The sequence below is a fragment of the Chrysochloris asiatica genome, unplaced genomic scaffold (assembly GCF_000296735.1).
Source record: "Chrysochloris asiatica unplaced genomic scaffold, ChrAsi1.0 scaffold00067, whole genome shotgun sequence".
NCBI lineage: Eukaryota > Metazoa > Chordata > Mammalia > Afrosoricida > Chrysochloridae > Chrysochloris > Chrysochloris asiatica.
In genome coordinates, this window is record NW_006408585.1 from 14,951,682 (window position 1) to 14,978,466 (window position 26,785).

Sequence of the window (26,785 nt, forward strand, 5' to 3'; positions counted from 1 at the left end):
AAATGGGCTTTGCTAGTTCTCCAAAATTCTGACACATTAACTTATAAAGAGGGCACATATGCCCTGCAAATTGCCCAGTGTTTTGGCCGACTGTTAAAGACCTTGAAAGACCCATTTATAGTCACACCAGAGGAGACTACTGAGACACATCCCATGTGTGCTGGGCCCTCAGCACAGGAGCCATCCTGGGGAGGATGGTGTGGGGTGCAGGCCTAGCAGCTCACAAGATTTCAGGACTATGCCAGAGAAAGCGGCTTCATTTCAGCCTCATCTCAGTTGACAGACTTTATATTTTTCAGCATGGTGCCTCTTCTGTATACCTGGCACCAGGGTGGTCTTGGACATGCTTTCTATGCCAGTCTTCTGGTTCAGAGCCTCCTATATCAACACTGATCCTCTTCAAGGGAAACTTCTGGACTACTGATACCAGCCTCCCACAGCCTCTTAGCCCTGAAGCCAAACTGGTTATTGTTTCACTACTGGACATTGTCATTACGGGTCTCAGATGAGAAACTTTCCCTAAGAACCTCCCAGCCCTTGATCAACTCCAGTGTAAAAATACAAATTGTATATACCCTTTTTGACCTTATGAGTGATTTGGAAATGTTTATCTCCTGATGTATCTCTCTTTTGAAGGGGGCAGATTTACTGGGCACAATAGGCACATTTGTTTATACTGCAGGAAGGCCATTATCACCTGTATGCATGCAAATCTGTTATCAAGCTTAAAGCACTGTCTGGGAGTCTGAGCGGGATTTTCATGTCCCTTAAGCAGAGGCAGAGACAAGAGTTGGAAGGCTTGTTTTGGATATCAAGGAGAAAAGGAGAGAGAAAGAGATTCTGCATTAGGAGAGATTTATATATATATATATATAAAAGAGCATGTGGTTTGTTCTTCTAAATTATGGACAGTTTCCTGACCACAGCAACAAGGGAGAAAGCTGGAGCAGCTTGGCATCTTTATAAATGGGGAGTTGGGGTGGGCTGAAGAACGTAAATGCATCCGGAGAAACGTCTCACTGGGAGCTGTAATTCATTTCATTGTCTGGAAGCCAGAGCATTCAGGAAAAAAATAAAAAAAAGAGGATGCTGAGCTCTCTGTCTCTGATTCCTGCTTCCTAGTTTTTGGCAAGAAGTACCGGAAGGGAAATCCAAGACCTTTCCTCCAGGACTCATCCTGGAGTTCTGAGAGGGACGGACACACTGCACAAGTCTTGGGGGTGGGGGTGGGGGTCCTCCTGTCTTGCTGACTACCTCTCTCTTTTACCCTCTGATGCTGAATAAAGGACGGGATTCTGTCCCCAGCGGTTTCTCGGTTTAGTCACTCACCTTTCATACCACTACCTTCTTCTTGGAATGTGTTACGAGCAGTAGTCTGATCTTCTAAGTGTTCACTCCCACCACTTCCTGAAGAGGCTACACTGCTTTGTGGAGACAGGGGGGCATGATCGGAAGGGAGGCACTGGGGTCCTCTAGCTCGTAAGTCCTCATGAGACATCCATCCATGTCCTAGAGGCTGGTTTGGCACATTCATGGGTGGGGTAAGGGACACAGATCGTTTCAAAGGGCTGTGGTGTGCCTGGCCTGAGAGAACTGGAAAAAAAAAATAAAATGAAATAGGTTATTCCCTCCCCTTTAGCCTAGGACACAGAAGAACCCACAATACTTTTTAGCCCTAAGAGATACAGCTAACTGTCTTAAAACAACCTCCATGGTCGTAACCTGTTGGGTAGAGGCCGGGCCTGGACCTTCCCTTTGGGGCAATTAAAAAGGGTGTCACGCTTGGTAGGCTGGATTTCTTCAACTTAGCTAAATGTTTCTGTCTATGCACCTGACCTTTAACCTTTGTGGGCCTGGATTTGGTTTTAGTTCTAACTCAGGACTCAGTAGCAGTAGGTCCATAAAGGAGGCAAAGTAGTCATACACCAAAGGTAAAAAGAACATGTTCTGGAAAACTGAAAACAAAACAAAATGCAAAAACTGATACTACCCATGTCAATTAAGGAGGGCTTCTGGAAGGGCAGGCAAGGCTGGGTAATCATTTTGAGGTATTTGTTGAGCTGAGTTAGAATAAAGTCAACTGGTCCTTCCAATGAGGGATTTGGGGACTGTCACCTCCAAAGGGGGGTACAGGCTCAGTGAGGGGGTCCCAATATTAACATGGACCTCAGAGTACGAGGCACCCACAGCTGTGTGTGTGAAAGAGCTGATTCTTTCCCCTGGCCCCTCAGGTTAATGCCAGACTGTATATTAAAAACACTTCCAGGTAACAACGCTTTCATTCAGAAGGCTGTGAGATACCTCAGTCAGCTCGGAAAGGTTTCTACCAGTATGTCCTGCCCTTCAGCACAGTGAGCAACATCTGCGTCGCCCCCATTTTTAATTTCTTTTCCAGAAAACTAGGAAAAAGCAACAGAAACTTGCGTATCTAGCCAAATTAAATTGAGGTCATCAAGGGAGGGATTTAACCGAAATCAGCGCCTGCAGAGCCGACGCTACCCTTGGTTGGGGTTTTTTTTTGGGTGTGTTAAGTGACAACTTTACAAAAGAAGTCTATTCACAACACCCTTTCGGCCCCAGTTCCTGACAGGCCCAGTTTATTTTGATTGCCGCTGGACTAACATGGAACTGAGCCACATGCATTTGTAAACCTTTTTCAGGGACGCCATTACATTCCGTCTCAGGCACGATCCCTACCAGTGTGGTATTTACTCTCCCCGGTCAGGACTAGCCTTTCTTTCCTGGTGTTAATTTTTCTGGGGTTTTCAGTAAGCAGATTCGACAGCCCAGTAATAAGGGGTCCTGCTCTTTGTTAAATTTCATTACTGGTGGAGCAGCATTCACATGAAAGGTGAGCGGTAGATGCCTTTTGTGCTCAAACTTGAAAGACCTGAGCTGGGTATTTCCAAAAAGTGTGTTCGGGGTAGCAGCGGCGTGGGTGGGTAGCCAGGCACTGAGAGTAACCGAGACTCGAGACTCCTGAGTCTGGGGGCAGTATTTCCATCTGGTCAAACAGGTCAAAGGACAGCCTTGCCTGAGGGCCCACCCGAGGGATAGAAAGTTCTTACTAACAATAAGGGAGGAAATAAAAAGGGGAGAGGGAGCTACCAAGTTTAGAGTTCCTAGTAACCTGAGAAATTTCTAATTTAGGAAGAAACTATCAAAGATATGGTTATAATTATACTTAAACATAAGCAAAAGGGACTTACTTTTCTCTCTCTCTTTCTAAATGAGCCTTAGGAGGCTGAAATGGCCTGCCTTTCCACTAAGAAGACTAGGGAAGAAAGTATTTTAAAACAGCTTCCTGGAAAATGCATTGCTACCCTGTTGGATCAGAAACAGTAGGAGAGAGAGGGGAAAAAAGGCAGAACATGGAGGGGGAGTAAAAAAAGGAAGCAGCAGCAAAAATGAAGAGAGACGCCAATAAGAAGAAAAGCCAGACATTCAGAAAATCCATTTCATGCCTGTCTAAGTATATAAAATTGGGCAAACTTGTTCAGGGCTGCCCCAAGTGGTGAGAGATTCCAGCGAGGACATCTTTGCTCTCTGGTATCTCTATAAGCATCTCAGAATATTTGGTGGATGCTTCAAATGGTGCCAGGTGTGCCCCACATGGAAATGGGGGTTCCTCTGTGCAGCTGGAACTCGAGTGAGCCTGGAACTGCGGAAACTGCAGTCTTAGCTCAAAGCTGTTGGAACCCTCAGCACCCAAGGCTGGTTAGAGGTGATGGTGAAATTGGTAATGAGGGTGGTAATAGCGTTAGGATAGTCCTCATCTGAGAACAGGGCAGCACAAATGCAGCAATTGAATCCCATTAGTATGCTGTTGTTGTTATGTACCGTGGAGTCAGTTCCGACTCATAGCGACCCTAAACAGGGTTTCCGAGGCTGTAAATCTTTATGGGAGCAGAAACCCTCATCTTTCTCCTGCGGAACAGCTGGTAGTTTCGAACTGCTGACCTTAAGGTTTGCAGCCCGATTCGTAAACACTACACAACCAGAGCAACATAGGGATGTTGTTGTCAAGTGCCATCGAGTCGATTCCGACCCATAGCGACCCTGTATAGGGTTTCCAAGGAGCAGCTGGTGAGTTTGAACCGTCGACCTTGCAGTTCAAACGGCTTTGCAGTCTGGCGCATCAACCCACAGCGCCACACCAGGACTCCAACATAGGGATGTTGTTGTTGTTGTTGTTGTTAAGTGCCATCGAGTCGGTTCCGACCCATAGCGATCCTGTACAGGGTTTCCAAGGGTGTAAATCTTTATGGGAGTAGAAAGCCTCATCTTTCTCATGCGGAGTGGCTGGTAGTTTCGAACTGCTGACCTTAAGGTTCGCAGCCCGATTTGTAACCACTACGCTACCAGAGATAGGTGCATAGAAATGTATACCCATTTTTTCATACTTTCTAGCACTTAAGTGAAGTCACAGGGAATGAGACATGAACTTGGCCTTTGCCTCAGTGCTATAAAAATCAACTATACTTGGGTCTCCAGGACTTTTCCCAGTGACTTTTGATAATAGGCACACTGTATATCATAAAGAGAGGCCATTCTTGACTCCCAAGTTGACATCAAACTCAGAAATGCCTCCTTGGAGGCAGCCAGAGAAAGTCCTGGGTATAGAACCACACCTAAGTCAACACAAAGTTGTGCTGGACAGATACCTCATTTCCCCTAAGAACACCCCCCAGAGAAGGCCCACAGTTGGTCTTCCTGTGGGGAGACTGGGACAGGCCACATGGATCTGCCAGTGAGGTTACTTGTAGGCACTCATGAGCACAAAGCTGGTTTTGGAGTGACTTGCTGTGCTGGCGTACTTTGCTGGGAATCAAGTGGCCGAGGAAATAGTGCATGCTGTGGGTATAGGAAGTCTGCAAGTTGTGGAATTAACCAGGTGGCCAGCTGCAGCAGTTCAATGGTTGCTTTCTTTTCTCCTTTTCACCATCTATTTACCATAAATAGAGGAGAAATGGACATTCAGGCAAAACACAATTTTTGTTTCTTTTACCTAATGAGTAGGGAGGGGAAAAGAGTGAAAACAGACTTCTGAGAAGCTTTTCAGCACTGTGTTGACTGCTCCCAAATGACTCTACCAAGAAGCAGACCTTTGGAATACTCTGCTTGTTGGGGGCTGTACAACAGACAACAAGCAAAGGCTTTATTCAGACTTAAGCTGCCCAACTCTAGTACTCAAATGCTGCAGGATTAAACACACCTTTATAACATCTCAGCATGGATGAGAAATTGGCCAACTCCCACAGCAGAATTGAAGTCCTGTATTTATATTGCATTTGCAACTTTATAATTGTGCATGCGTATGGATGGATTCAATATATTGAAAGTCATTCTGAAAATTATCCAGATGAGCAAAATTGTGCCCCCTTTGCTGTTGAAAAACCCAAAGTAGGACTTAATATTTTGAACTGGCACAGATATAATATTGCTAATATTTTTAGAAATCTCTGGTGTGTATATAGGTGTTATACTGCAGGATTAGCACTGAATTGCTAACCACAAGGCTGGTGGTTCAAACTCACCAGTTGCTCTTCGGAAGCCCGCTACAGGGTCGGCACTTAACAACAACATGTGTGTGTGCACATAAAGTAATAAAACACTGTACATTTTGGAACATTTATAAATTCAAGCAAACCAGAGAGTAAATAGTAAGCATTTACTAAGTCTATTGAAATATGGGAAAGGCAGCTACAAATAATCTTGTGATATTAGTTGATGAATGTGATGTCAATCGAGGGTCTCGAGCTGGTAATAAACATTGGCATGCCATTGAGGGTCAGCCAATGTTTCTGACCTCATCGATCTGCATAATTTCTTTTTCATCTCTAAGCATCTTTTATGATGTCCTTTTCAACACCTTTTTAAGGGAAACATAAGATTCTGGCTTAGGTTCTGTTCTTGTAAGTATTTTCTTGAAAAGCCTAGAAATCAAATTTCTTTCCCATTTTCTTTGACCAACATTGACTTTGTTTCAAGTTTTAATTATTGAAATAAGATACAGGAAATGAGCGTCCAGATATTTAGTAATCTCTTAAGAAAATTATATCTAACTGCATTTTCTACCTTCTACTGTAAGAAAGGGGAGTGCAATGGCTTGGTATGATAAACAGTGGACTGCAAACTACAAGGTGGGTGGTTCAAGCCCACCAACCACTCTGGGAGAAAGATGAGGCTTTCTGATACCACAAAGAGGTACACCCTCGGAAATGTTATACAGGGTTGCTATGAGTTGAAACTGACTTGATGGCACGTCACAACAACTACTATGAGAAAGAACTGGGTTTGCAGAGAGAGACAGGTTTGAGATGCTTGTCCAATCAGCTCCTTGGCTTCACTGTCAGGGTAACTAATGTTCCTCACTGCCAAGGCAAGTCATGATCCACTGAGTGAGTACTAGTCCAGATAGCTCGACTCCGATACCAACACTCTATCCTCAAAAGCTTTAATGGAGACAGACACATTGCATATTTCTCTGCTCTCCTTAAACCTATACATTGAATGTAATTTATGCTTTAAAAATTATGGTTGTTAAGACCATAGATTCCCAGTATTTCAGGGCTGGATGCTTCCTGAAAGGCAATATAATTAATTCCTCAGTTGTGAGTGTGGGCCCCTGATAGTTAAATGATCTCAGAGCGCTTCAAACTTTGTTAGTAGATGGAGCGCTGTGAGAGGAATTATTTTTCTACTAAGTAGAAAGTACTCATTTAATAAAATAGAAATTAATTTAAAGGCTGCTGACTTCATCGATCTTTTAGCCATTTTTTGATCTGCAGACTAAAAGTACAATTACAGTCTTATGGGACCCCATTTTTTATGTGTTTAAAAACCACGTATGCACTATTGGTTTAACATATTTTAATTTGGCATAAATTGTGCTCTGCTGTCTTTGTTCATTGAGGTTTCCATTGGCAAGAAGGTCTCAGGAACTTGTGTGCATAAAGCTTTTCTGTATGCTCTTCATACAGTCTCCTCAAATTCAGTCAGTTTTTTATACTGTCTCCTCAAATTCACTCAACCATTACACTTATTACTACCACTATTTCCAGGTTTAGCATTTTCTTCTAGAGTCTAGAATCCAGACCGCTGAAACCGTCAGAAATTTGACTTCCTTTTGAAATTAGAGCATTAGGTATTCCCATATTCCTAATGCCATCATCTTTCACCAAACCAAATAACTTGTTTCCTCCAAACTAAAGTTAGGTTTTGTGTATTAATTCAGCGACATAGATATGATTTGCAATTTCAATCTTTTTTCTTCTGAAGCCAGTCTCTTCATTTCTAATTTAAGACACTATCTTTCTCATCGAAAAAGTTGTGCTTCATTAATTTTTCAAAATTCAACATGCTATAATTCAGTCCAATTTCTAATACAACTAAACTTTACAAGAATAAGTCACTCTAATTTAGGATTTTCAAAGGTAAAACAAGGACGCTAAGCATTTACACATTGTTTTAAAATATTAATTTAGACTTTCTTTTGTGGCTAATTCCCTATGACCCCTGTGATTTAGGCTGGGATGTTTTTAATACAAAGCATGTTAATGTCAACATAATTTAGACAAATTATGGGAACTATTATATGATACAAATGATACCCTTTAAAAAGGCCTATTTCCAAAAGAAACCCAGAAATATCAGTAGAACCTTTGCTGGGACCACCAACTTGAAGGTTCATAGCATATTTTTAAGTTTTGCTGAAGACAGTTGGATATTTGTCAAATTTCATGAGGAAAAAAATGGAACCTACTGGCTGCTATTAAAAAGTATCTGTACAGGGTCGCTATGAGTCGGAACCGACTTGACGGCACTTAACAACAACAACAACAACAATTCACTACTGAATCGATGACTATTCAAACTACAATATCTTCAGAGGAATTGGGGAGATGATTCTGTTCATTTCCTTAGGCTGAGCTGGACATATGCATATTTCAGGTTCTAGCCCAAGACTTTCTTTGGAGTATGTAAAGAACTGCTATTGAAGAGTTTCAGTTTTCAAAGAGGGTGTTTCTGTTAACACTACTTGTATAAAAAATTCCAGCCATATGTTTAAAAACAAAACAAACACATTTTAGCAAAGTTCTGTGGTGCAGTAACATTAGACCCCGGAATTCCTCTTCTTTGGTTTTGCGGTGCCACAACTAGTAATCTGATGCCCTGTGGTGGGAATCTTTGGGGAAGAAAAGATTAATAGTACTGCAAGAATACATAACAAAACCAAACCAAACCAGAGTGACTTCATGCAAAAATAAATATATAAAACCAGTCCTATTTATGGCCAAGTACAGATCTGGGTAAATGGGAGTGATGGGTGGTAGAAAGTATTAATTGCCAAGGTTAAAATCAGCATGCTTTGCTACCATTGCTTCGGGAAACAGATTAAAAGCAAATCTGGATGGTTAAAAGCCTCAACTCTGCATGCTTGGTCTCTGCCTTTTGTCCAAAGGTTTGGAAAACCAGTGCTCAGAACATATGGACACCAGAAGATGATTACACAAGACAGGCTTCAGACTCCACACCTCATTCCGAGGGGTGGGGGAAAAGAGAACATGCTACAAGATGTGATTGGTGGACGAGATGTTCCTGACAAGCTCAAGGAAGAAGCCACACTCTTCTATGAAGTGAAACTGTACACTTGTAGATGCAAAAACCCAACCAAAACAAAACAGGGGCTGTGGAAGAACAGGGAGCCACAAAGAACAACACAACAGGGTTGACAAAGAGATATGACCATGACCTGTTTTCCACCATGAAGTCACATTTTCCTACAGGAGAGAAATGAAACCATTCTGACATAGGAGAAAAACACCCTGAGAAGCTTTACTAATGCTGTGAGTTCTTGTGACTGGTGTCAGTTCTCATTACCCTACAGATGGTTCAGCCTTTGGGCAGAGCAAAGATGTATGCTTCTGCCTTCACATTATCACTTAAACATTTGAGCTTTTAAGAAATAAATTAGAATGTTTCTGGCAGACTTTTATTGCTGCATTAATCTTTGGCACATTTCATTTGTCCTCTTTTGTCAGCGTTTATAATGGCAAAACTGGGTGTCATCCAGTAGAAAATCTATTTTAGATAACTGCTGTTTGACTTGATATTGTCATTATTTATGAAATAAGTTAGACAAGAAGCCAATATACATTTTCTATAGAAATGAGCAGAATGTCACTCACAATTCTAACTTCAAATCAAGCTGTTTTCACAGGGAACTGCCCAAATCCTCTCATTCCATTCTATCAAAACCTAGGACATCAACTAGGGTGGTAATCTGACACCACTGAAGAAGATGTTTAGGCAAATTCAAGGGATTGTGGGATCAACCCAGCCATTTCTAAAGTTTCTGCATAGTACTAGGGTTAAGTTCTACTTTCCTGTGGTATCTTTCTTTTGATATCTATATTGTTAAGTACCATCAAGTTAGTTCTGACTCATAGGGACCCTGTAAAGGTTTTCCAATGAGCAACTGGTGAATTTGAACCACTGACCTTGCAGTTCAAACCAACCTTTATGTCCAGTGCATATCCTATGGCACCACACCAGGACTATCTACAGTTGTACCTATATGATCTTAATCCCTAAGGTTGACCACAAAAATTCTATGTGACTAGAGAATGGAGAGATAACCCCTTAGACAACTTTTGCTAGAACTACAGAATTTACTTTTGTTATGAACAACCCCAAATCCATTGCTGTCAAACTGATTCCAACTCATTTGTTACCATATAGGATAGAGTAGCACTTAACAACAACAACAAAGGATAGAGTAGAGCTGCTTCATAGTGTTTCCAAGGTTGTAAATTTTTACAGAACAGTGCCTCCTTCTTCTCCCATGGAGTCGCTGGAGAATTCAAATGGCCAACCTTTCAGTTTAGTAGCCCAATGCGTAACTCACTTCACCACTAGGGCTCTTTTGTTGATGACATCAAATAAAGAAAACAAACAAGAGACTTTGAATGCATTTCAATGGATGCTCCCGTTTTAGTGTTCTGATGTCGCCATAAAAATGCTCCTGTGTTTAGGGGAAAAGCCATAGTAAAGAAACTTGGAAAGATAGATGTTTGATGATAGAACTGCCCTCCTACTCCCTTCTCCAGAGATAAGCTTAAATCATAACTGCTGTAACATCAGCATGCATACCTATTCCAGGAAGTTCTCCTTACATTATGCAATGCAACATCCATCCTGTGCTGAACAATACCTCACTGCCTTTGCTACTGAGCCTAGGTACCAGAAAGGCCATCCAGGTTGGAACTGAAAGTCAGGACTTCATAATTGAGCAACTATGACCAGACTCACTGAGCAAATAATCAGGGCATACTTTTACACCTTGACACCATCAGCAACACTTAAGAGGAAGAGCAGGTAAACCACACTAAAGAGAATAACAGTATCTTAAAAACCTTGTCTACAAACTCCTGTCTTGAGTGGAACAATAGGTAAGATCATTGCTACTTCATTGCCACTGGAGCCCAAAGGCTCCCAGACAGCAGGGCAATGTGGCTCTTAAATGCAACGTAACTGATAAGGTGAGGGCAGGCATCATTACAGAATGCCTGAGTTCTCTGGGTGATGCAAAGACTTGGAGATCTGCTTCTAAAATACCAGTCATTGGAAACCCTGTGGAGCACAGTTCTAAACTAACACACATGGATCCTAGGAGTCAGATTCCACTCAGTGGCAACTGTTGGACTGTTGGATCTACATCCACCAGGGTCCCAACTCAGCACCAGCAAAGTACACAGTTGGTGCCAGGATTTCTCTGAGTGTAAAACTCTGAACTTTGCCTTGATCAAACAACTATCTTTTCTCTTCCCTTTGTTTTCTGTCTTGGGTTAGGAGAAAGGTTATAAAGAATGAGAAATATATTCTATTGTCCTAATTCTTAATTTAGCATCTTGATGAAAGAATAAGAACTGCAGATTTTCAGCATCACAATTAGTAGAGCAATTTACTAAATAGGGAGTTTCTGTTTTCATTACAACATTCCATCTAAATGTCGAATGTAACCAAACCAAAGGAAAGCCACTACCTTAGAGTTAATTTCAACTCAAGTCTGTAAATCTGTATTAGCGGCTGGTGAGTTGACTTTCGGTTAGCAGCTGAGTGCTTTAACCACTGCACCACCAGTGAACCTCTCAGATGCAACAATACACAGAAAATGATCATTTGAAAAACAAAACACAGACACACACCACAATTTGAGCTTACTTTTTGCTAGTTAGATGATTTCTTCCTTTTTCGTTTTCTTTTTGGTTAATTAAGAGAAATTGGATGGTTTAAGCTCTCCTGGCTTCTTAGTTACATTTGACTGAATCACTGTGTGATTTCAAGACAAGCTGTTGAGGCTTCACACATCCCAATTCCCACTTTCAATTCACCTTCAGCCTCTTCCCAAATTCAAAACCATCACAACCTGACCCCATGGCTATTGAAGCAAGGTGAGCTTGGTACCGTGTTTGTAAAACTGATTTACTGTGGTCTGTAATTACACATAATGATTAGCGTTTTTGACTTGGCGCTGCATTTTTCATTTAAACCATACAGTTCTTCTCTACCACAGGGAAGCAACGTTTACGTAATTGCTCTCAACTCATCTACTTGGGTATTATAAATCAGTCTTGCAATAAAAGACTTGTAGAGACACTGCAAGTGCGATGTTCCCGGTATAATTCAGCTCCCAGATCTGTTCAAGTTTAAGGACTGGACGGCATTCATTTTTTCCTGGGTAGGAGAGGGAAAGGGCTGTCTGAAGTCACAGGATCCCATGAGCAGGCTAGAAAGGCGAACACATAATCAGCCCACACAGTTGGGGGTTGGGGTTCCCTTTGCAAACTCCTTGTCTACTTCTGTGTCCCCCCTTCACATATAATAACAAATTGTATTAGGTCAGCTATTATATGTATTATTAATACAAACTCTTCATTCTACTTCCCATCTTGTGACTTATATGCTTCTCATAGACCAGTGGTTCTGCACCTCGGATATACACTATATAACACCCTGGAGTCTTTAAATATTCAGCCACCAGATCAGTTCACTCAGAATCCCACAGACGTGTGGAAGCATTTGTACTTTTAGATGCTCCTGGAGCTTTCAAACCCACCAGCTGGTCCTTGGAAACCCTATACAGGGTCTCTATGAGTTGGAAGCGACTCAATGGCACTTAGCAGTAAATAGCACCACTACCATACCTCAAATGCACCAATTTTTCTACGGTTTTCCTTATTCATTATCTAACACATGCAAATGAGTTGAATGAAAATACCATGTCTTGGGTGAAGCACATCTTAGACCTCAAATTGACATCTTTGCTCTCTTAAACACTTTAAATAAGTCTTGTGCAGCAGTGCAGCAGATTTGCCTAATGCAATACGTCCCATGATTTCTTGAGTACTGCTTCCATGAATGTTAATTGAGGATCTAAGCAAAATGAAGTTTTTGACATCTTCAATCTTTTCTCCATTTATCATGGTGTTATTTATTAGTCCAGTTGTGAAGAGTTTTATTTTCTTTACACTGAGGTGCAATCCATACATAAGACTGTGGTCTTTGATCTTCATCAGTATTTTAAGACTTCTTTGCTTCCAGCACGCAAGGTTGTATCATCTGCTGTTAATATGTCTTCCTCTAATTCTGATAACACATTCTTCATCATATAATCCATCTTCTCAGATTTGGAAGCTGCCTTCCAAATTTCTAGGCATACCTGAGTGAACATCTCCCATACTGAATAAGTATGGTGAAAGGATAGAACCATGGCACACGTCTTTCCTGATTTTCAACCATTCAGTATCCCCTTGTTCTGTTTGAATGACTGCCTCTTAGTCTAGGTACAGGTTCCTCATGAGTACAATTAAGTGTTCTGGAATACATTTTTTGTGATGTTACCCATAGTTTGTCATGATCCACACAGTCTAAAACCTTTGCAAAGTCAATAAAGTACAAATAAACATCTTTCTGGTATTTTCTGCTTTCGGCCAAGATTTATGGAATCTTTGATTGATGTTAGTAATGATATTCTTCATTCCACCTCCTTTTCTGAATCTGGCTTGGATTTCTGGCAATTCCTTGTGGTTGTACTGTTGTAGCTATTTTTGAATTATCTTCAGCAAAATTTTACTTACAAGTGATATTTATACTTTTTGATGATTTCCACATTCTGTTGAGTTACTTTTCTCTGGAGTGGGCACTAGTGTGGGCACACTCTACCAATCTGTTGGTTGGGCAGGTAGCTGCCTTCCAAATTTCTAGGCATACATGAGTGAACATTTCCAGAACTGCATCAGTTTGTTGTAAGATGTCAATTTCTATTCTGTCAGTTCCTGAAGCTTGAATGTCTTCCTTAGTTACCATTAATTTTCAATCATATGCTATTTTTTGAAATGGTTGAACAATGAGCATTTATTTTTGGTATAGTGACTCTGTGTATTCCTTCCATCTTCTTTTTGATGTTTTCTGCATCATTCAGTATTTTGCCCATAGAATCCTTCAAAAGTGCAACCTGAAGCTTGAATTTTCTTCCATTCTTTCAGCTTGAGAAATGCTGAACATGTTCTTTCCTTTGCTTTTTCTAACTCCAAATCTTTGCACCTTTCATTATAATACTTTATGCTGCCTTCTTGAGCTGCCCTTTGAAATGTTCTATTCAGCTCTTTTACTTCCTCATTTCTTTCATTTGCTTTAGCACCTCTACCCTGGAAAGGAGCTCTGGTAGTGTAGTGGTTACGAATCGGGCTGTGAAACTTAAGGTCAGCGGTTCAAAACTACCAGCCACTCCACGGGAGAAAGATGAGGCTTTCTACTCCCGTACAGATTTAGACCCTCGGAAACCCTGTACAGGGTCACTATGGGTCGGAACCGACTCAATGGCACTTAACAACAACAACAACCCTGGAAAGAAAGTTTCAGAGTCTCTTTTGACATCCATTTGCTCTTTTCTTTCTTTCCTGTCATTCTGCTTTCTTCCTGTCTGCTGTTTTTAATGTCATACCACAATTTTTCTGGTTTTCAGTCATTAGTGTCTAATGTATGAAATCTGTTCTTAAGACAGTCTCTAAATTCAGATGATAAATATTCAAGGTCATATTTTGGCTATCATGGATTTCTCTTCATTTTCTTAAGCTTCAGCCTGAAGTTGCATATGAGCAATTGGTCTGTTTCACAGTCTGCCCCTGGCCTTGTTTTGGCTGATGATATGGAGCTTTTCCACTGTCTCTTTCCATAGATATATAGTCAATTTTATTTATGTATATTCCATCTGATGAAGTCCATGTGTATAGTCATTCTTTATGTTGTTTAAAAAAAGGTATTTACAATGAACAAGTCATTCATCTTACAAAATTCTATCATGCCATCTTCAGCATCATTTCTAATACACCAAAGCCATATTTTCCAATTACTGATTGTTACTCTTTGTTTCCAACCTTCACATTCCAATCACCAGGAATTATCAATACATCTTGATGACATGTTTGATCAATTTCAGACTGAAGAAGATGGTAGAATTCTTCAATTTTTTCATGAGTTGCTTTAGTGGTTGGTGAGTAAATTTGAATAACAGTAGTATTAACTAGTCTTCCTTGCAGGTGTATGGATATTATCCTATCACAGACAGCATTGTACTTCAAAGACAGTTCTTGAAATGTTCTTTTGGATGTGGGATGCAATGCCATTCTCTTGAATGTGTTGTCCCTGGCACAGTAAACAATATGACTGTCATATTCAAAATGGCCAATACCAGTCCATTTCAGCTCACTAATGCCTAAGATATCAATCTTTATGTTTTCTATTTCATTTTTAACAACTTCCAACTTTCCTAGATTCATGTTTTGTGCATTCCTTGGTCCAATTATTAATGGATATTTGCAGCTGTTTCTCCTGATTTTGAGTTGTATCCCATCAGCAATTGAAGTATCTGAAAGGTTTACTCCATTCATGTCATCCTGGTCAACTCTACTCCCCCACCCCACCCCCCCACTCAAAGGTCTCACATATTTATTAGTCAACCTTTTAATATGTAAGCATAAAAACAAAGGAAAAACAAAACAAAACAAGAAGTCTTGCCATACATGTTCAAGTGATCAAATCTTGGCAAAATTGAACATCATATGGTAGAGTGCCTGAACATTACATGTGAGAATTGGGATTCCTTAGAGACCCAGCTTGGTTCTACTTCAGTGTCTTCTCTTGGAGTTCTCATGTGAATCCATAGCAAATATGGAAGTTAGCAGCACTCACCCGATGATGAAGAAAGGAGTGGTCACCTCTATTTTGAGAAGGCAGGTCTTCACACAGTCTTATTTTGTGTACCTTCCAACTTGAGGGTCTTATCTTCGGGCACTGTGTCTGATGATGTTGTGCTGCTAATCATAATGTTTCATCTTTTGGTACTAAATCTGGTAACATTCCACTGCTATTCATAAGGTTTTCAGTGGCTAAAGATTCAGAGTCTGCCTCTCCTTCCTTGTCTTAGTCTGGAAGCTCTACTGAAACCTGTCCACCATAGGTGACCCTACTGGTATTTAAAATTCTGGTGGTATATAGCTTCCAGAACCACAGCAACATGCAAACTACCACAGTACAACAAACTGACAGATGAATGGCCTTAATAACAACTGGTATCTTGGTTGCTTTGGTCAAGTGGCTTTTAAAAAGCAAAATATCAATCATCACTTCTCCCACCAACCAAGATCTTATTTGCTTTGTGTTTAAATGCAAAATTCTGCCCAGGATTATTAGCTCAGGATTTTCTCACTTTTGCTCTGCTCTTCAGAAAAAAAATAATAACTTTTTGGTACCAGAGTTCCAACCCAAATGATACCCAGACAAAAATCTCTAGAAATTCCGTATGCAAAAATTTTGACTCCTTGGACAATAGCAACTGTCTCTTGTTATCATTTTCACTCTTGTTGAGGCAGAAAGCCAGTCAGAGGTCAACCTGAAACCTTCTCTCAAGACCAATTGGCTGCTGAAAACTTCAAGCACATTTTCAGCTGGAAATTCAGGGGCGAGAGCATTACCAATTCACAAACTGCAAAAAATTATGTTCTAGATCTGTGGAATGGCAGCATCGGCAGCATCTGGGAGCTTGTTAGAATGGTTGAACATTGAGCCTCCACCCAGACATACAGAATCATGATCTGCATTTAAACAAGATTCCAGGTGATGTGTGCATTTACATTCAAAACTAGGAGCCCAGGCCACAGCCCAGTTCTGACTTGAATTGATTTTCTTCTTCTGATGACTTGAATTGATTTTGTTTTCCTGAAGTTGGGAAAGGCGCTTGCTGCAGTGAGAATTTGGGATTGGGGTTGGAAGTCATGTGACTTTTCTGTGTCTCACTTTACCCAGTAGTTCATATCAAGCACTGGTTCATGAAATTACTGTGTGTGTGATTTTGATTTTGAAGAACATGAAAGTGATTTTGCAAGCTGTGGAGTACTATATAAGCGGTGAAGTCCTGGTGTGGCACTACAGGTTAATGTAATGGACTGCAAAGTTGGTTTGAACTGCCAGTTCAGCAGTTCAAGCTCATCAGCTGTTCCTTGGAAACCCTATACAAGGTTGCTATGAGTCGGCACCAATTTCACAGCGCTTGACAACTTCAACATGAGCATGGTGCAGCGCCAGGCAGTGTTTCATTCTGTTGTGCACAGGGTTGTGCCCCTAACAATAACAAGAAGTGTGATGTTCCTGGCATCAATGACAACAACAGGTGCTACAGGGATATTAGTTATTAGTTCCAGAGTAAGAATGACCCATAGAAACCAACACTGCTAATGGAAAAAAAACAATGGAAACCAGGAAAAAACCCAAAACAACTGAAAGTACTGTCTAATCTGTTGACATTCATGCAATCTTTTCAGCATATTACATTTGGTATTAAAAATTGTTATTGTTGTTAGATGCCATTGAGTCGGTACTGACCCATAGCAACCTTATGCACAGCAGAACGAAACACTGCCCGATCCTGGGCCAACCTCACTACTGTTGCCACGCTTGAGTCCATCGATGCTGCCACCTGGACAATCCATCTCGTTGGGGGTCTTCCTCTTTTTCTCTGACCCTCCACCTTACCAAACATGATATCCTTCTCCAGTGACTGGTCCCTCCTGACAATATGTCCAAAGTATGAGAGACAAAGGTCGGCCATCTTGGCCTCCCAGGAGCACTCCGGCTGCACTTCTTCCAAAACAGATCTATTGGCTCTTTTGTCAGCCCATGGCACTTTGAATATTCTCCTCCAACGTCTTAACTCAAAGGCATCAATTCTTCTACAGTCTTCCTTATTCACTGTCCAGCTTTCTATCTCTGATGATTTGATGGTGTTTCGCAGTTTCCCACTATGATCTGTTATACCAGCGTGTCCACCTGGCTTTTTCTGAATTTTCATTTACACTAACAAACTTTTCCCTACCCCAGTCAGCCTTCTCTGATTCAGACTCAACTTGATCTTTCCTCTCCTCCCACACACTTCCCATATTCTCATTACCTTGATACCTATGGACAGATGCCTCACCTGAAGCATCTGAAGGGTCAGGCAGAGCATGTGAATTCTTTTCTTTCCTCCTAAAGTTCAATGCCAGAACTCCTCATAAGACCTTTTCTCGTAATGAGTCATAATGACAAAGCAAAGTCTCCATAGAAGATTCTAAGTACCTCCATTATATTAAAAAATTCAAACTCAGAAACCACTCCATGGCTATGTGACATTAGACGACTCTTCCTATGAAGTCTCAGGTTGCTCATCTGTTAAATGAGGGGGTTGAACTAGATGAATTCATCCATCCAATATACATTTGTTAAGTACCTACTATGGGGCAAACTAAGAGCAGAGGGCACAACCTTGAAAAGCCATTATGGTCCAGGGGATGCTCTCTTAGTCACTCTCTGAGCCAGTGGCCTATGATGCTTTGAGCAGTGTGGTTCTCCCTTACACTGTAGTTCTTTTGGATAAGAAATTACTCTCCTCACATTAGTTATTTCTGCGTACTAAAAAATAAAAAGTCTTTCTGCAATAGCAATAAAACAACCAGTTGGAATGTCAGGGTAAAGAAGCTGTCAGTTGCCCAGTTGTCCAGTGTGGACTGGGTTTAGGGGGAGGGAAGCACTCAGTTATGTCACTCTGCCCCACTTCTTGGCTCATTGCAAAGTTCTTATTTCTCCCAGCATGCTCAAGGCACTCATGAAAGGGTGAGTGATTGGATGATTTCTCTGTCTCTTTCCTTTGTTTCCTTCTTACTGGCCCTTGGCTGAGGATGCTGTGCTACAATTTTCCTGCCCACAGCCCCAAAGACGACCACCTATCTGGGTCCTTCATCTTCTGAAGAAGTTACAGGGGAGGTATTATACATAATGACCATCATCAATATTGCATTGTACATGTAAAATTTGTTCAACTGACAAATGTTTTGTTGTATGTATTTTTGCCACAATCAATGTTTCTAAAATGCATTAAAAAAAGAAAATGAAAAGGAGGACATATGGGAGTGAGCACATCTATAGGACCAGCTGCCATTTACCACTGCTGACTACGTGTCAGGTACTCTGCCAAATGTGACTGTACACTACTCCTTTTAATCTTCATTTAATGCCTTATGAAGTTGGTTCTATTAATGTTACCCATTTCACAGGTAAGAAGTTGAGGTGCAGAGAAGGTAAGGGACTTATCATAGACCAGACAGGTATCAAGTGGCAAGACCCAGGACTCAAAACTCAAGGCTTTCTGACTTAACCTTGATACCACACTGCTTCTCATGGCAGAAAGAACTCTGGGCTTAGACTCTTGGCCATGACAATGAACACTCAGTATCTAAAACCCTGACCAAGTCCATTGGCTTCTCAAGGCCTTAGTGTACTCACCTGGAAAGTAGTTTTGATAACGGTAATACCTTTTCTACCTACCTCACAGGGTTGCTGTGAGAATTAGATGAGATGAAATCTGCCTGTATCATCTTCTTGTCTGTCTGTCTGTCTGTCTGTCTATGTTTTCATCCATCCACCCACCCATTCATCCATCCATTCAATATTTGCTGAGCATCTGCCCTGCATTGGACATATTCTGGGCACTTGGAAACCTACTGACATAGTGATGAAAAGCTACTGACATAGTGAATGAGAAGATGCCTTTTGAAATGAAAAATATTCATTATTGTTACTTTCTTAGAATAAGACACTCAACTCAAGCTAAACTTATTCACTTACTCATCCAACACACACTTAGTGAGTGTATATTTGCATAGGGCACTGTATTAATAACCAGGACTTCTTGTTAAGTGCCATAGAGGTGGTTCTAAACCATAGCGACCCTATATAGGGTTTTCAAGGAGCGGTTGGTGAGCTTGAACCGCCGACCTTGCAGTTCAAAATGACTTTGCAGTCCAGTGCATTAACCCACAGCACCACACCAGGACTCCAAATGTCAAAAAGACTATATGAGTACATATAAGACAACATATAAACAGTTACCTTCTCATCATTTATTAAGCCAGCACCTTCTATCATTTAGAAATGCACAGCCGCTAGGAGCCACAAGGCAGTGCTAATATTATAAGTAACACTTTCTATGAAGGTGAAGACTTGTTAAAGTAAAAATTTTAGGTGATTTTCATTTTCAATTAATTTGTTACAGTATCTCGAGGACCAATGAGAGTTTTTGAGGAGGTGGAAATGCATCAGACCAAGATGCCTGTCTATATCCCAGCCCTCCATTTTTGAATGATGGTATCATGGGAAACATATGACAATCAGGAAAGCATTCTTCCTTGTTTCTGCAGGAAATGTGCGTATTGTTTCCTAGCTGCAACTTGTCTATCCCATGCCAACATTTACTATCCATCCATGCTTCTGAGCAACATAAAGATTCTCTACAAGTGAATTAGAAATCACCTGCTCAACCACATGGAAACGATCTCTCTTCCATTTGGGCTTTCTCCAAATGGTTCGCAAAGCTTATGGTTTGGGTCGTGTGTGGGTGTTCTGAAGGCACAGCCATGCAAGTATCTGCATAAAAAAGACAAATCAGGATCTCCTCATTTTAATTTAAAAGCTGAAAGAGCAACAGACTTAAGAGAAACAACCAGGATTTTTTAATTTCCTTTAAAAATGTTAAGATAACTACTGCTTCCCCAAATGAAATCTGGGCTTCGGGGATGGTGCCCCTTGAAATGGACACTGACTCACATGGCTCATATGGAGTAGGTATAGAGCTTTCCATTTCCAAGTCAAGCCTGTAAGAGAATTGGTAGAGAGCAATGCTAGTATTTATTGAAAAATAGATGCTTTGTCTGTTGTTTACATGCCCAATGGTGTTGGTCCTGATGGGATTTTAACGATAGTACTACATTTCTTGGGTCCTTCCTCTAAGAACATTATTTCCAGAAGTCTGCAAAACGTCAATAACAATAAAATGTATTTCTCTTACTTATTTAATTCCTAATTAGCTCAGAATTCCAGAACTTTTAAAGGAGAAAAAAAGGTTTTAAAGACAAGTTTGAGAAAGCATCTAATCTATTCCTCTTATCCTTCTACCATGTAAGGAATAAGAGGCGTGGATAGATACAGTTGATTACCCACATCACCTAACCAAGTTGCTGTTGAAGCTAAGACTAACCTAAAAACCAGCTTCTGTTAATGGGCTGACTTCAAGTCAAGACAACCACATATGTGTCAGAGTACATCTGTGCTCCATAGGGTTTTCAGTGACTGATTTTCTCAGAAGTAGATTGCAAGGCCTTTCTTCTAAGTTAACTTTAAGTGGACTTAAACTTCCAACCTTCTAATTATCAGTCAAGCATGTTAACAGTTCCCACCACCCAGGGACTGAAGTTAAAACTAGAGCACCCGATATTTTTGGTCTTCATGGTTCTAGGGTATCACACACCCAATTGTATTAATATGTTATTATCTGTAGAGCGGGTAGAAGAATACGCCTGTGATCTAAAACAGAGCATCCCTCATTTAACAGCAAAGCCATAACATAGGGGTCTACAGATTTGTAAAACAGCCTTAACGGTGCTGCCCCAAACAGCAGGAACTAAGACCTCTTAAATGAAAATGATTGTACAAGAGTCAAAAAGTACTGCTACAAAACCTTAGAAACTTTTTAAAAACAAAAATATCAAAATGTACACTGCTAGTGCTTCTTGGCATACCCTCCATTGAGTTCTGTATTCTTCTGAAGGCAGTATTTTCCATCTCTCTAACCTTCCCCAGAGAATTCTGTACTCTTTGATTTACACCACATCAAAACAACAGTTTGGGCATCCTTGAGGCCTTTAAATTGTGTTCCTTTTAAATGTTCTTTGAGTTTGGAGGACAGAAAAAGGGGCAAAATCAAGGTTGATGGAGGTAAGGTTTCCCAATGAAATTCTTTTAGAACAGACTTGCTGCGTTCAAAGAATGCGCAGGTGCATGTGATGATAGAAAAACAATTCCTTGGTGCAATGTTCCTGCTTTTCTCTCACTAATGCACTTTTCAATTTTCTTTAAAACTTCTTTATAATAAGCTCTTGTGATCACCCTGTGCCTTTTGAGATGATGGGGATATTGTGATGAACAAGACCAGATTTCTTACAACTCTTGGAATTTAGATTCTAGTGGGGAAAATAGATAATAAACAAGTAAAGTAAAAGAGACTTCCATTCTATGCAGATATATGTGTTCCTTATGGAAACACAGTAAAATGACAGCAAAGGGATAAGCCCGTAAAGACAGAGAATATAGGACAGGAGATGGTATCAGGTAACAGCAGACCATGGAAAGTTAACAAAATTCTGGAATGTGGAGAGAAGGACATGTGGTAACTGACTCAGTAGGCCCCAGAAAGTTCTCACCTGTGCCCATAGCCCCCACTCATCTGTTAGCTTGTCATATTCTGGTGGCTAGTGTGTTGCAAGAACCTATGCAACTGGTATTTTAAATACCAGCAGGGTCACCCATTGTGAAGAGGTTTCAACAGAGTTTCCAGACTAAGACAGACTTCAAAGAAGGAGAAGCGGATGACTTCTGAGTGTTTAGCCACTGAAAACCTGTTTAACAGTGGAACCTTGTCAGATAGCACCAGACTAGTGAATATTAAAACATTATGAAGAGCGGCAGAGTAGATGAGTGAGTATTTCATTTCTGTTCCTGATGCATCACTGGAGGCACTCACTCATCTGTGCCAAGAAGCTACCTGTCCAAATGACTGGAAGAGGTTCATATTTGTGCCCATTCCAAAGAGAGGTGACCCAATGGAATGCAGAAATCTTCAGACAATATTATTTGTATCACATGCTAAGGATAATTCAAAAAATGGTTGCAACAGTGCACTGACAGAGGTTCAAGCCAGATTCAGATAGGACATGCAATGAGTGATGTCACTGCAGGCGTCAGATTGGCTAAAAGCAGAGAATACCAGAAAGGTTGTTACCTGTGCTTTATTGACTATGCAAAGTTTTTTGACTGAGTGGATCATGACAAGCTATGGACAACATTGCAAAGAATGGATATTCCAGAACTCCTAATTGTGCTCATGAGGAACTGTACATAGAACAACAGGCAATTGTTTAAACAGAACAAGGGAATATGGAATGGTTTAAAATCAGGAACAGTGTGGGCCAGAATTGTATTCTGTCACCATACTTACTCAATCTGCATGCTGAGCAAATAATCTGAGAAGCTGGATTATATCAAGATTCAGGATTAGGGAAAGATTCATCAACAACCTGAGGTATGCAGATGATAACAACCTTGTTTGCTGAAAGTGCAGAGAACTTAAAATATTTACTGATGAAGATCAAAGACCACAGCCTTCAATACGAGTTGCACCTCATTGTAAAGACCAATAAACAACATCATGACAAATGGAGAAAAGACTGAAGCTGTCAAAGACTTCATTTTGCTTGGATCCACAATCAACATTCATGGAAGCAGCAATGAAGAAATTAAACGACTAGGCAAATTTGCCTCACAAGACCCGTTTACAATGTTCAAGAGCAAAGATATCCGTTTGAGAACTAAAGTGTACCTGACCCAAGCTATGAGTACTTTCAATAGTTCATTCCATGTTAAAACTGGACAATGAATAAGGAAGGCTCTAAAAGAATTTGAGTTATGGTGTTGGGGAAGAATATTAAGGAAACCATGGACTGCCAGAAGAACAAACAAATCTGTGTTGGAAGAAGTACTACTAGCATGCTCCTTGGAGGGCAGGATGGTGAGACTTCATCTTTCATACTTTGGACATGTTGTTAAAAGAGACCAGGCGGTGGAAAAGGACATCATGTTTAACATAGTGGAGGGTCAGTGAAAAAGAGGAAACCTCCCCACCCCCCTGCCCAAAGAGTTGGATTGGCACAGTGGTAGCAGCAATGGTTTTAACTGTAACAACAATTGTGAGGATGGCACAGGACTAGGTAGTGTTGTGTTCTGCTGTGCAAAGGAGTGCTATGAGTCAGAACCAACTCATATTGATGTTAAACAATATGCCCATAGCATTTCATGCTGCAGAACTGCCAAGAAGCTTAGGAGTAATGAAAATATGGTGCAGGGAGGGGATGGAAATAGGAGGGTTGAAAATAGGATCCAGGCAAACCCTTAGATTCTCTCCCCACGTCACACAACGTAGCAACTTTCTCCTGAGCAGACTGGCAGTCAGGTTAGCATCTTAGCATGAAGTTGGAGGATTCCTTGTTGGGGAAAATGGAGTAGTCCAAGAGGAAAAATTATAGTGAGATGTGTATTGTTGTTGTTACATGCCGCCAAGTCAGTTTCAACTCACAGTGATATGTGTGAACCCCCAAGAAATGGCTAGACTAGGTTCCTACCTTCTCTCTGTGTGATGAGAGAATGCCCCTCACACAGAGCCTTTATCATAGTTCTCTTAAATGAACAAAAGTCAACAATGGACAAATAATTGAGGATTGCCTCTCACTAGACAGACAGGGTCCAAAACAGACAGAAAAACTGACTTCAAGGAAAAACAATATTGGTAGCATAAGAAAAGTCCAAAAATCAATGGTCATATCTTCAGATAATATTTTGTATCCATGAAACAAAACCAGAATAGCATTCTAAGAAGCAGAGTCTAAGCTGACTGATCTGTAAGATGGAGAGGCATTCTTTTTTCCTAAAATCAAGATTCTTAAGTGAACTACTCAGTAGATGGCTCATTCCTGGTGTGGTGCAGTAGGATCAGCACTGGACGGTGAACCACAAGGTTGGCAGTTCAAACCTACCAGCTGCTCCTTGGAAATCCTATAGAGGGTTGCTGTAAGTCAGAACTGACTCAAAGGCACTTAACAACAACAACACACCACTTAGGGTGACAGAATGGTCTCATAAGGTTTAAGATGTCCAGAAAGAAACCATTTATCCAATAACTTGAGGAAGAGTCAGTGGCATCGCTAAGGATGTGTGTGTAGAGAGAGGTGTGGACTGTGCAGGGTCCCTGGTAGTGCTCCCCTCCTCCTGGGGGAATGAGGGACAGCCCCACCCACTGTGGGTGAATGACACCAAGAATTATCCAACTGGGAGACACCAGCCCTAGTGATGTCACTGGATAGAGTTGAAAAACTTATCTGCAGGCAAAAGCAATCTCCTGGGTGAAGGAATTTCAGCAGTTCCTCTGCATGAAATCACACCAATTTGAGAGTTCCAACCTTGAGTGTATAAAAGCTTCTTGTTGCTCCTAAGCTATTCATCACAGGGCAACTCAAAATGCAAAGCACTGGTTAAGGATAGGAACATATATATTTTTTGTTCTGGCCACTTTGTGGCTATTTTTCCAGTAGTGAAGACCCAGGAAGCAAGCATGAAATCTTTTATGTGCTCTATTCTTTATGAAAAAACATCTATTTCCTGTGTTGACCTTTATCAAAAGTTTTTCCTGTAACTGCAGAAGGGTGGAAGGCAGCTCACATACAGATGTGAGAAGATGATCACAAGTCTGACCCTCACATCACGCCATCCCAGTTGAGCACTTACAGAGCTTTTCTCCCGGCAACAGCTTCTCCACTACCCCATAATTAGCCTGCTCCATGAACTGCATACAGATTGGGGGGCTAGAGGGAAATGAGGAAGAGAATAACTCTAGGAGCAAATAAAAAGTATGCAGCTGTCTCCAGATACACAAAGATGATCACCTATGAAATATTAGGAAAAGAAATGTGCCCACACAAAGCTTAAACGCTTTCTTTCTTCTTCTTTAAACAAATCTTAGAGATTGAAAATACAGCCTTCCAGGGACATTTCATTTTGCTCAAAAAGACATCTCCTCCTTTCTTTGAGTATTGGCGATACCCACTCATGATCTGATGGTGAACTATGTCTCACCTTGAATTTAGGACATGCATGCAGCTCAGGTTCACCATGTGAAATGGTCTGGCATTAATCACATGACAAATTTTAATATCTCTACACAAAGTAAAGATATTTTTGGGAATCAAGAAATCTCAGAAACCTTTAATAATTTACTCATAATACTGGCAAATTCCAGAATAAATGGACACTCATCTGTCAGTTTGTCGTAATGTGGTGACTTGAGCATGCTGTCATTCTGGAAGCTATGTAGCGGGTATTTTAAATACCAGCAGGGTCACCCATGGTGGACAGGTTTCAGATGAGCTTCCAGACAAAGACAGACTAGGAAGAAAGAGTGATGAACCACTTCTGAATATTTAGTCACTGAAAATCTTATGAATAGCAGAGAAACACTGTCAGATAAAGTGCCAGAAAATAAGGCCCTCAGGTTGGAAGGCACTCAAAATGCGACTGAGAAGAGCTGCCTCCTTAAAGTAGAGTTGACCGTGATGACATGAATGGAGTAAAGCCTGAATGGAGTAAAGCCCCGTGGGAGTAAAGTCCGCGGGACCTTCATTTGCTGATGGGGCACAACTCAAAATGAAGTGAAACAGCTATAATCATCCATTAATAATCGGATTATGGAATGTACAAAATATTAATCTAGGAAAATTGGAAATTGTCAAAAATGAAATGGGATCAAAAGGAAATAGTTGGCTTCCCTGACCAGGCAGCTCAGGTAGGGCAGTCTCGGGGAAAAGGGGCGGAATTGCACATAAGAAACCTCTGTCTAGCAGACAGACAACCTTTGAACAAACATAAGATCTTATATTTCAACATTCTGAACTCGTTTTTTTAAAAGATCAAATTGCTGAGGAATTACAGGCATTTTAAGCTTTTGCCTGCCTGCACATGGCTCCTGCTTCCGCGCCCGTGCCGGCGAGTGCCTCTGCCCCCTGCAGACCTTGGAATGCAGGGCTAGAGAAACCCCACTTAGAAGGCTGCATTTCCACAGAAAAGGAAGCATTAACTAACAAAGCAGAACAAGTAGAGAGGGATATCGGTGCGGATAACAGGAAATTCGGGATACTCACAGTACAGAGAGACTGAGAGAGGCATTTTTTGCATCATCAAATACGGACACTGCCTCCCTGCAGCCAAGACCCCCAGCCCACTACTGCCACGGCCTAGACCAGCCCTCTGCCAAGCTGCCTAGGCTCAGGAACGCCCAAGGCACAGGCTCACCCACTGAGGCCAAGGCCCTCCCAAGGCCCAGAAACTACCACTAAGGCCAAGGCCTGCCCTGAGGCCCAACCCGCCCACAGACTGGTCACAAAGGCCTAGACCCAACCAAGGCCCAAGGCCCCGGAGGCCCAACCTGCCATGTAGCCCGGTTGCCAAGGTCCAATGCCCCAGAGACCCAACCCGCCTTCAGCCCCGTCCCTGAGGCACAGGCCCCTCGAGGCCCAATCTGCCCAACCTGCCC

The 26,785-nt window shown here is 41.3% G+C and overlaps 1 protein-coding gene across 2 annotated transcripts in view; it reads right to left on the reverse strand.

Moving 5' to 3' along the window:
* SAMD4A (sterile alpha motif domain containing 4A) overlaps positions 1–26,785 on the reverse strand; it is a 316,896-nt gene that overhangs the window by 63,761 nt on the left and 226,350 nt on the right. Inside the window, exon 3 of one of the 2 annotated variants that reach the window (XM_006864623.1) lies at positions 1,330–1,593. The exons of the other annotated variant lie outside the window; for it this stretch is intronic. Within the exon in view, the coding sequence (XP_006864685.1) occupies positions 1,330–1,593 (264 nt within the window). The remainder of the gene's footprint in view (positions 1–1,329; positions 1,594–26,785) is intronic. 2 annotated transcript variants of the gene reach the window in all.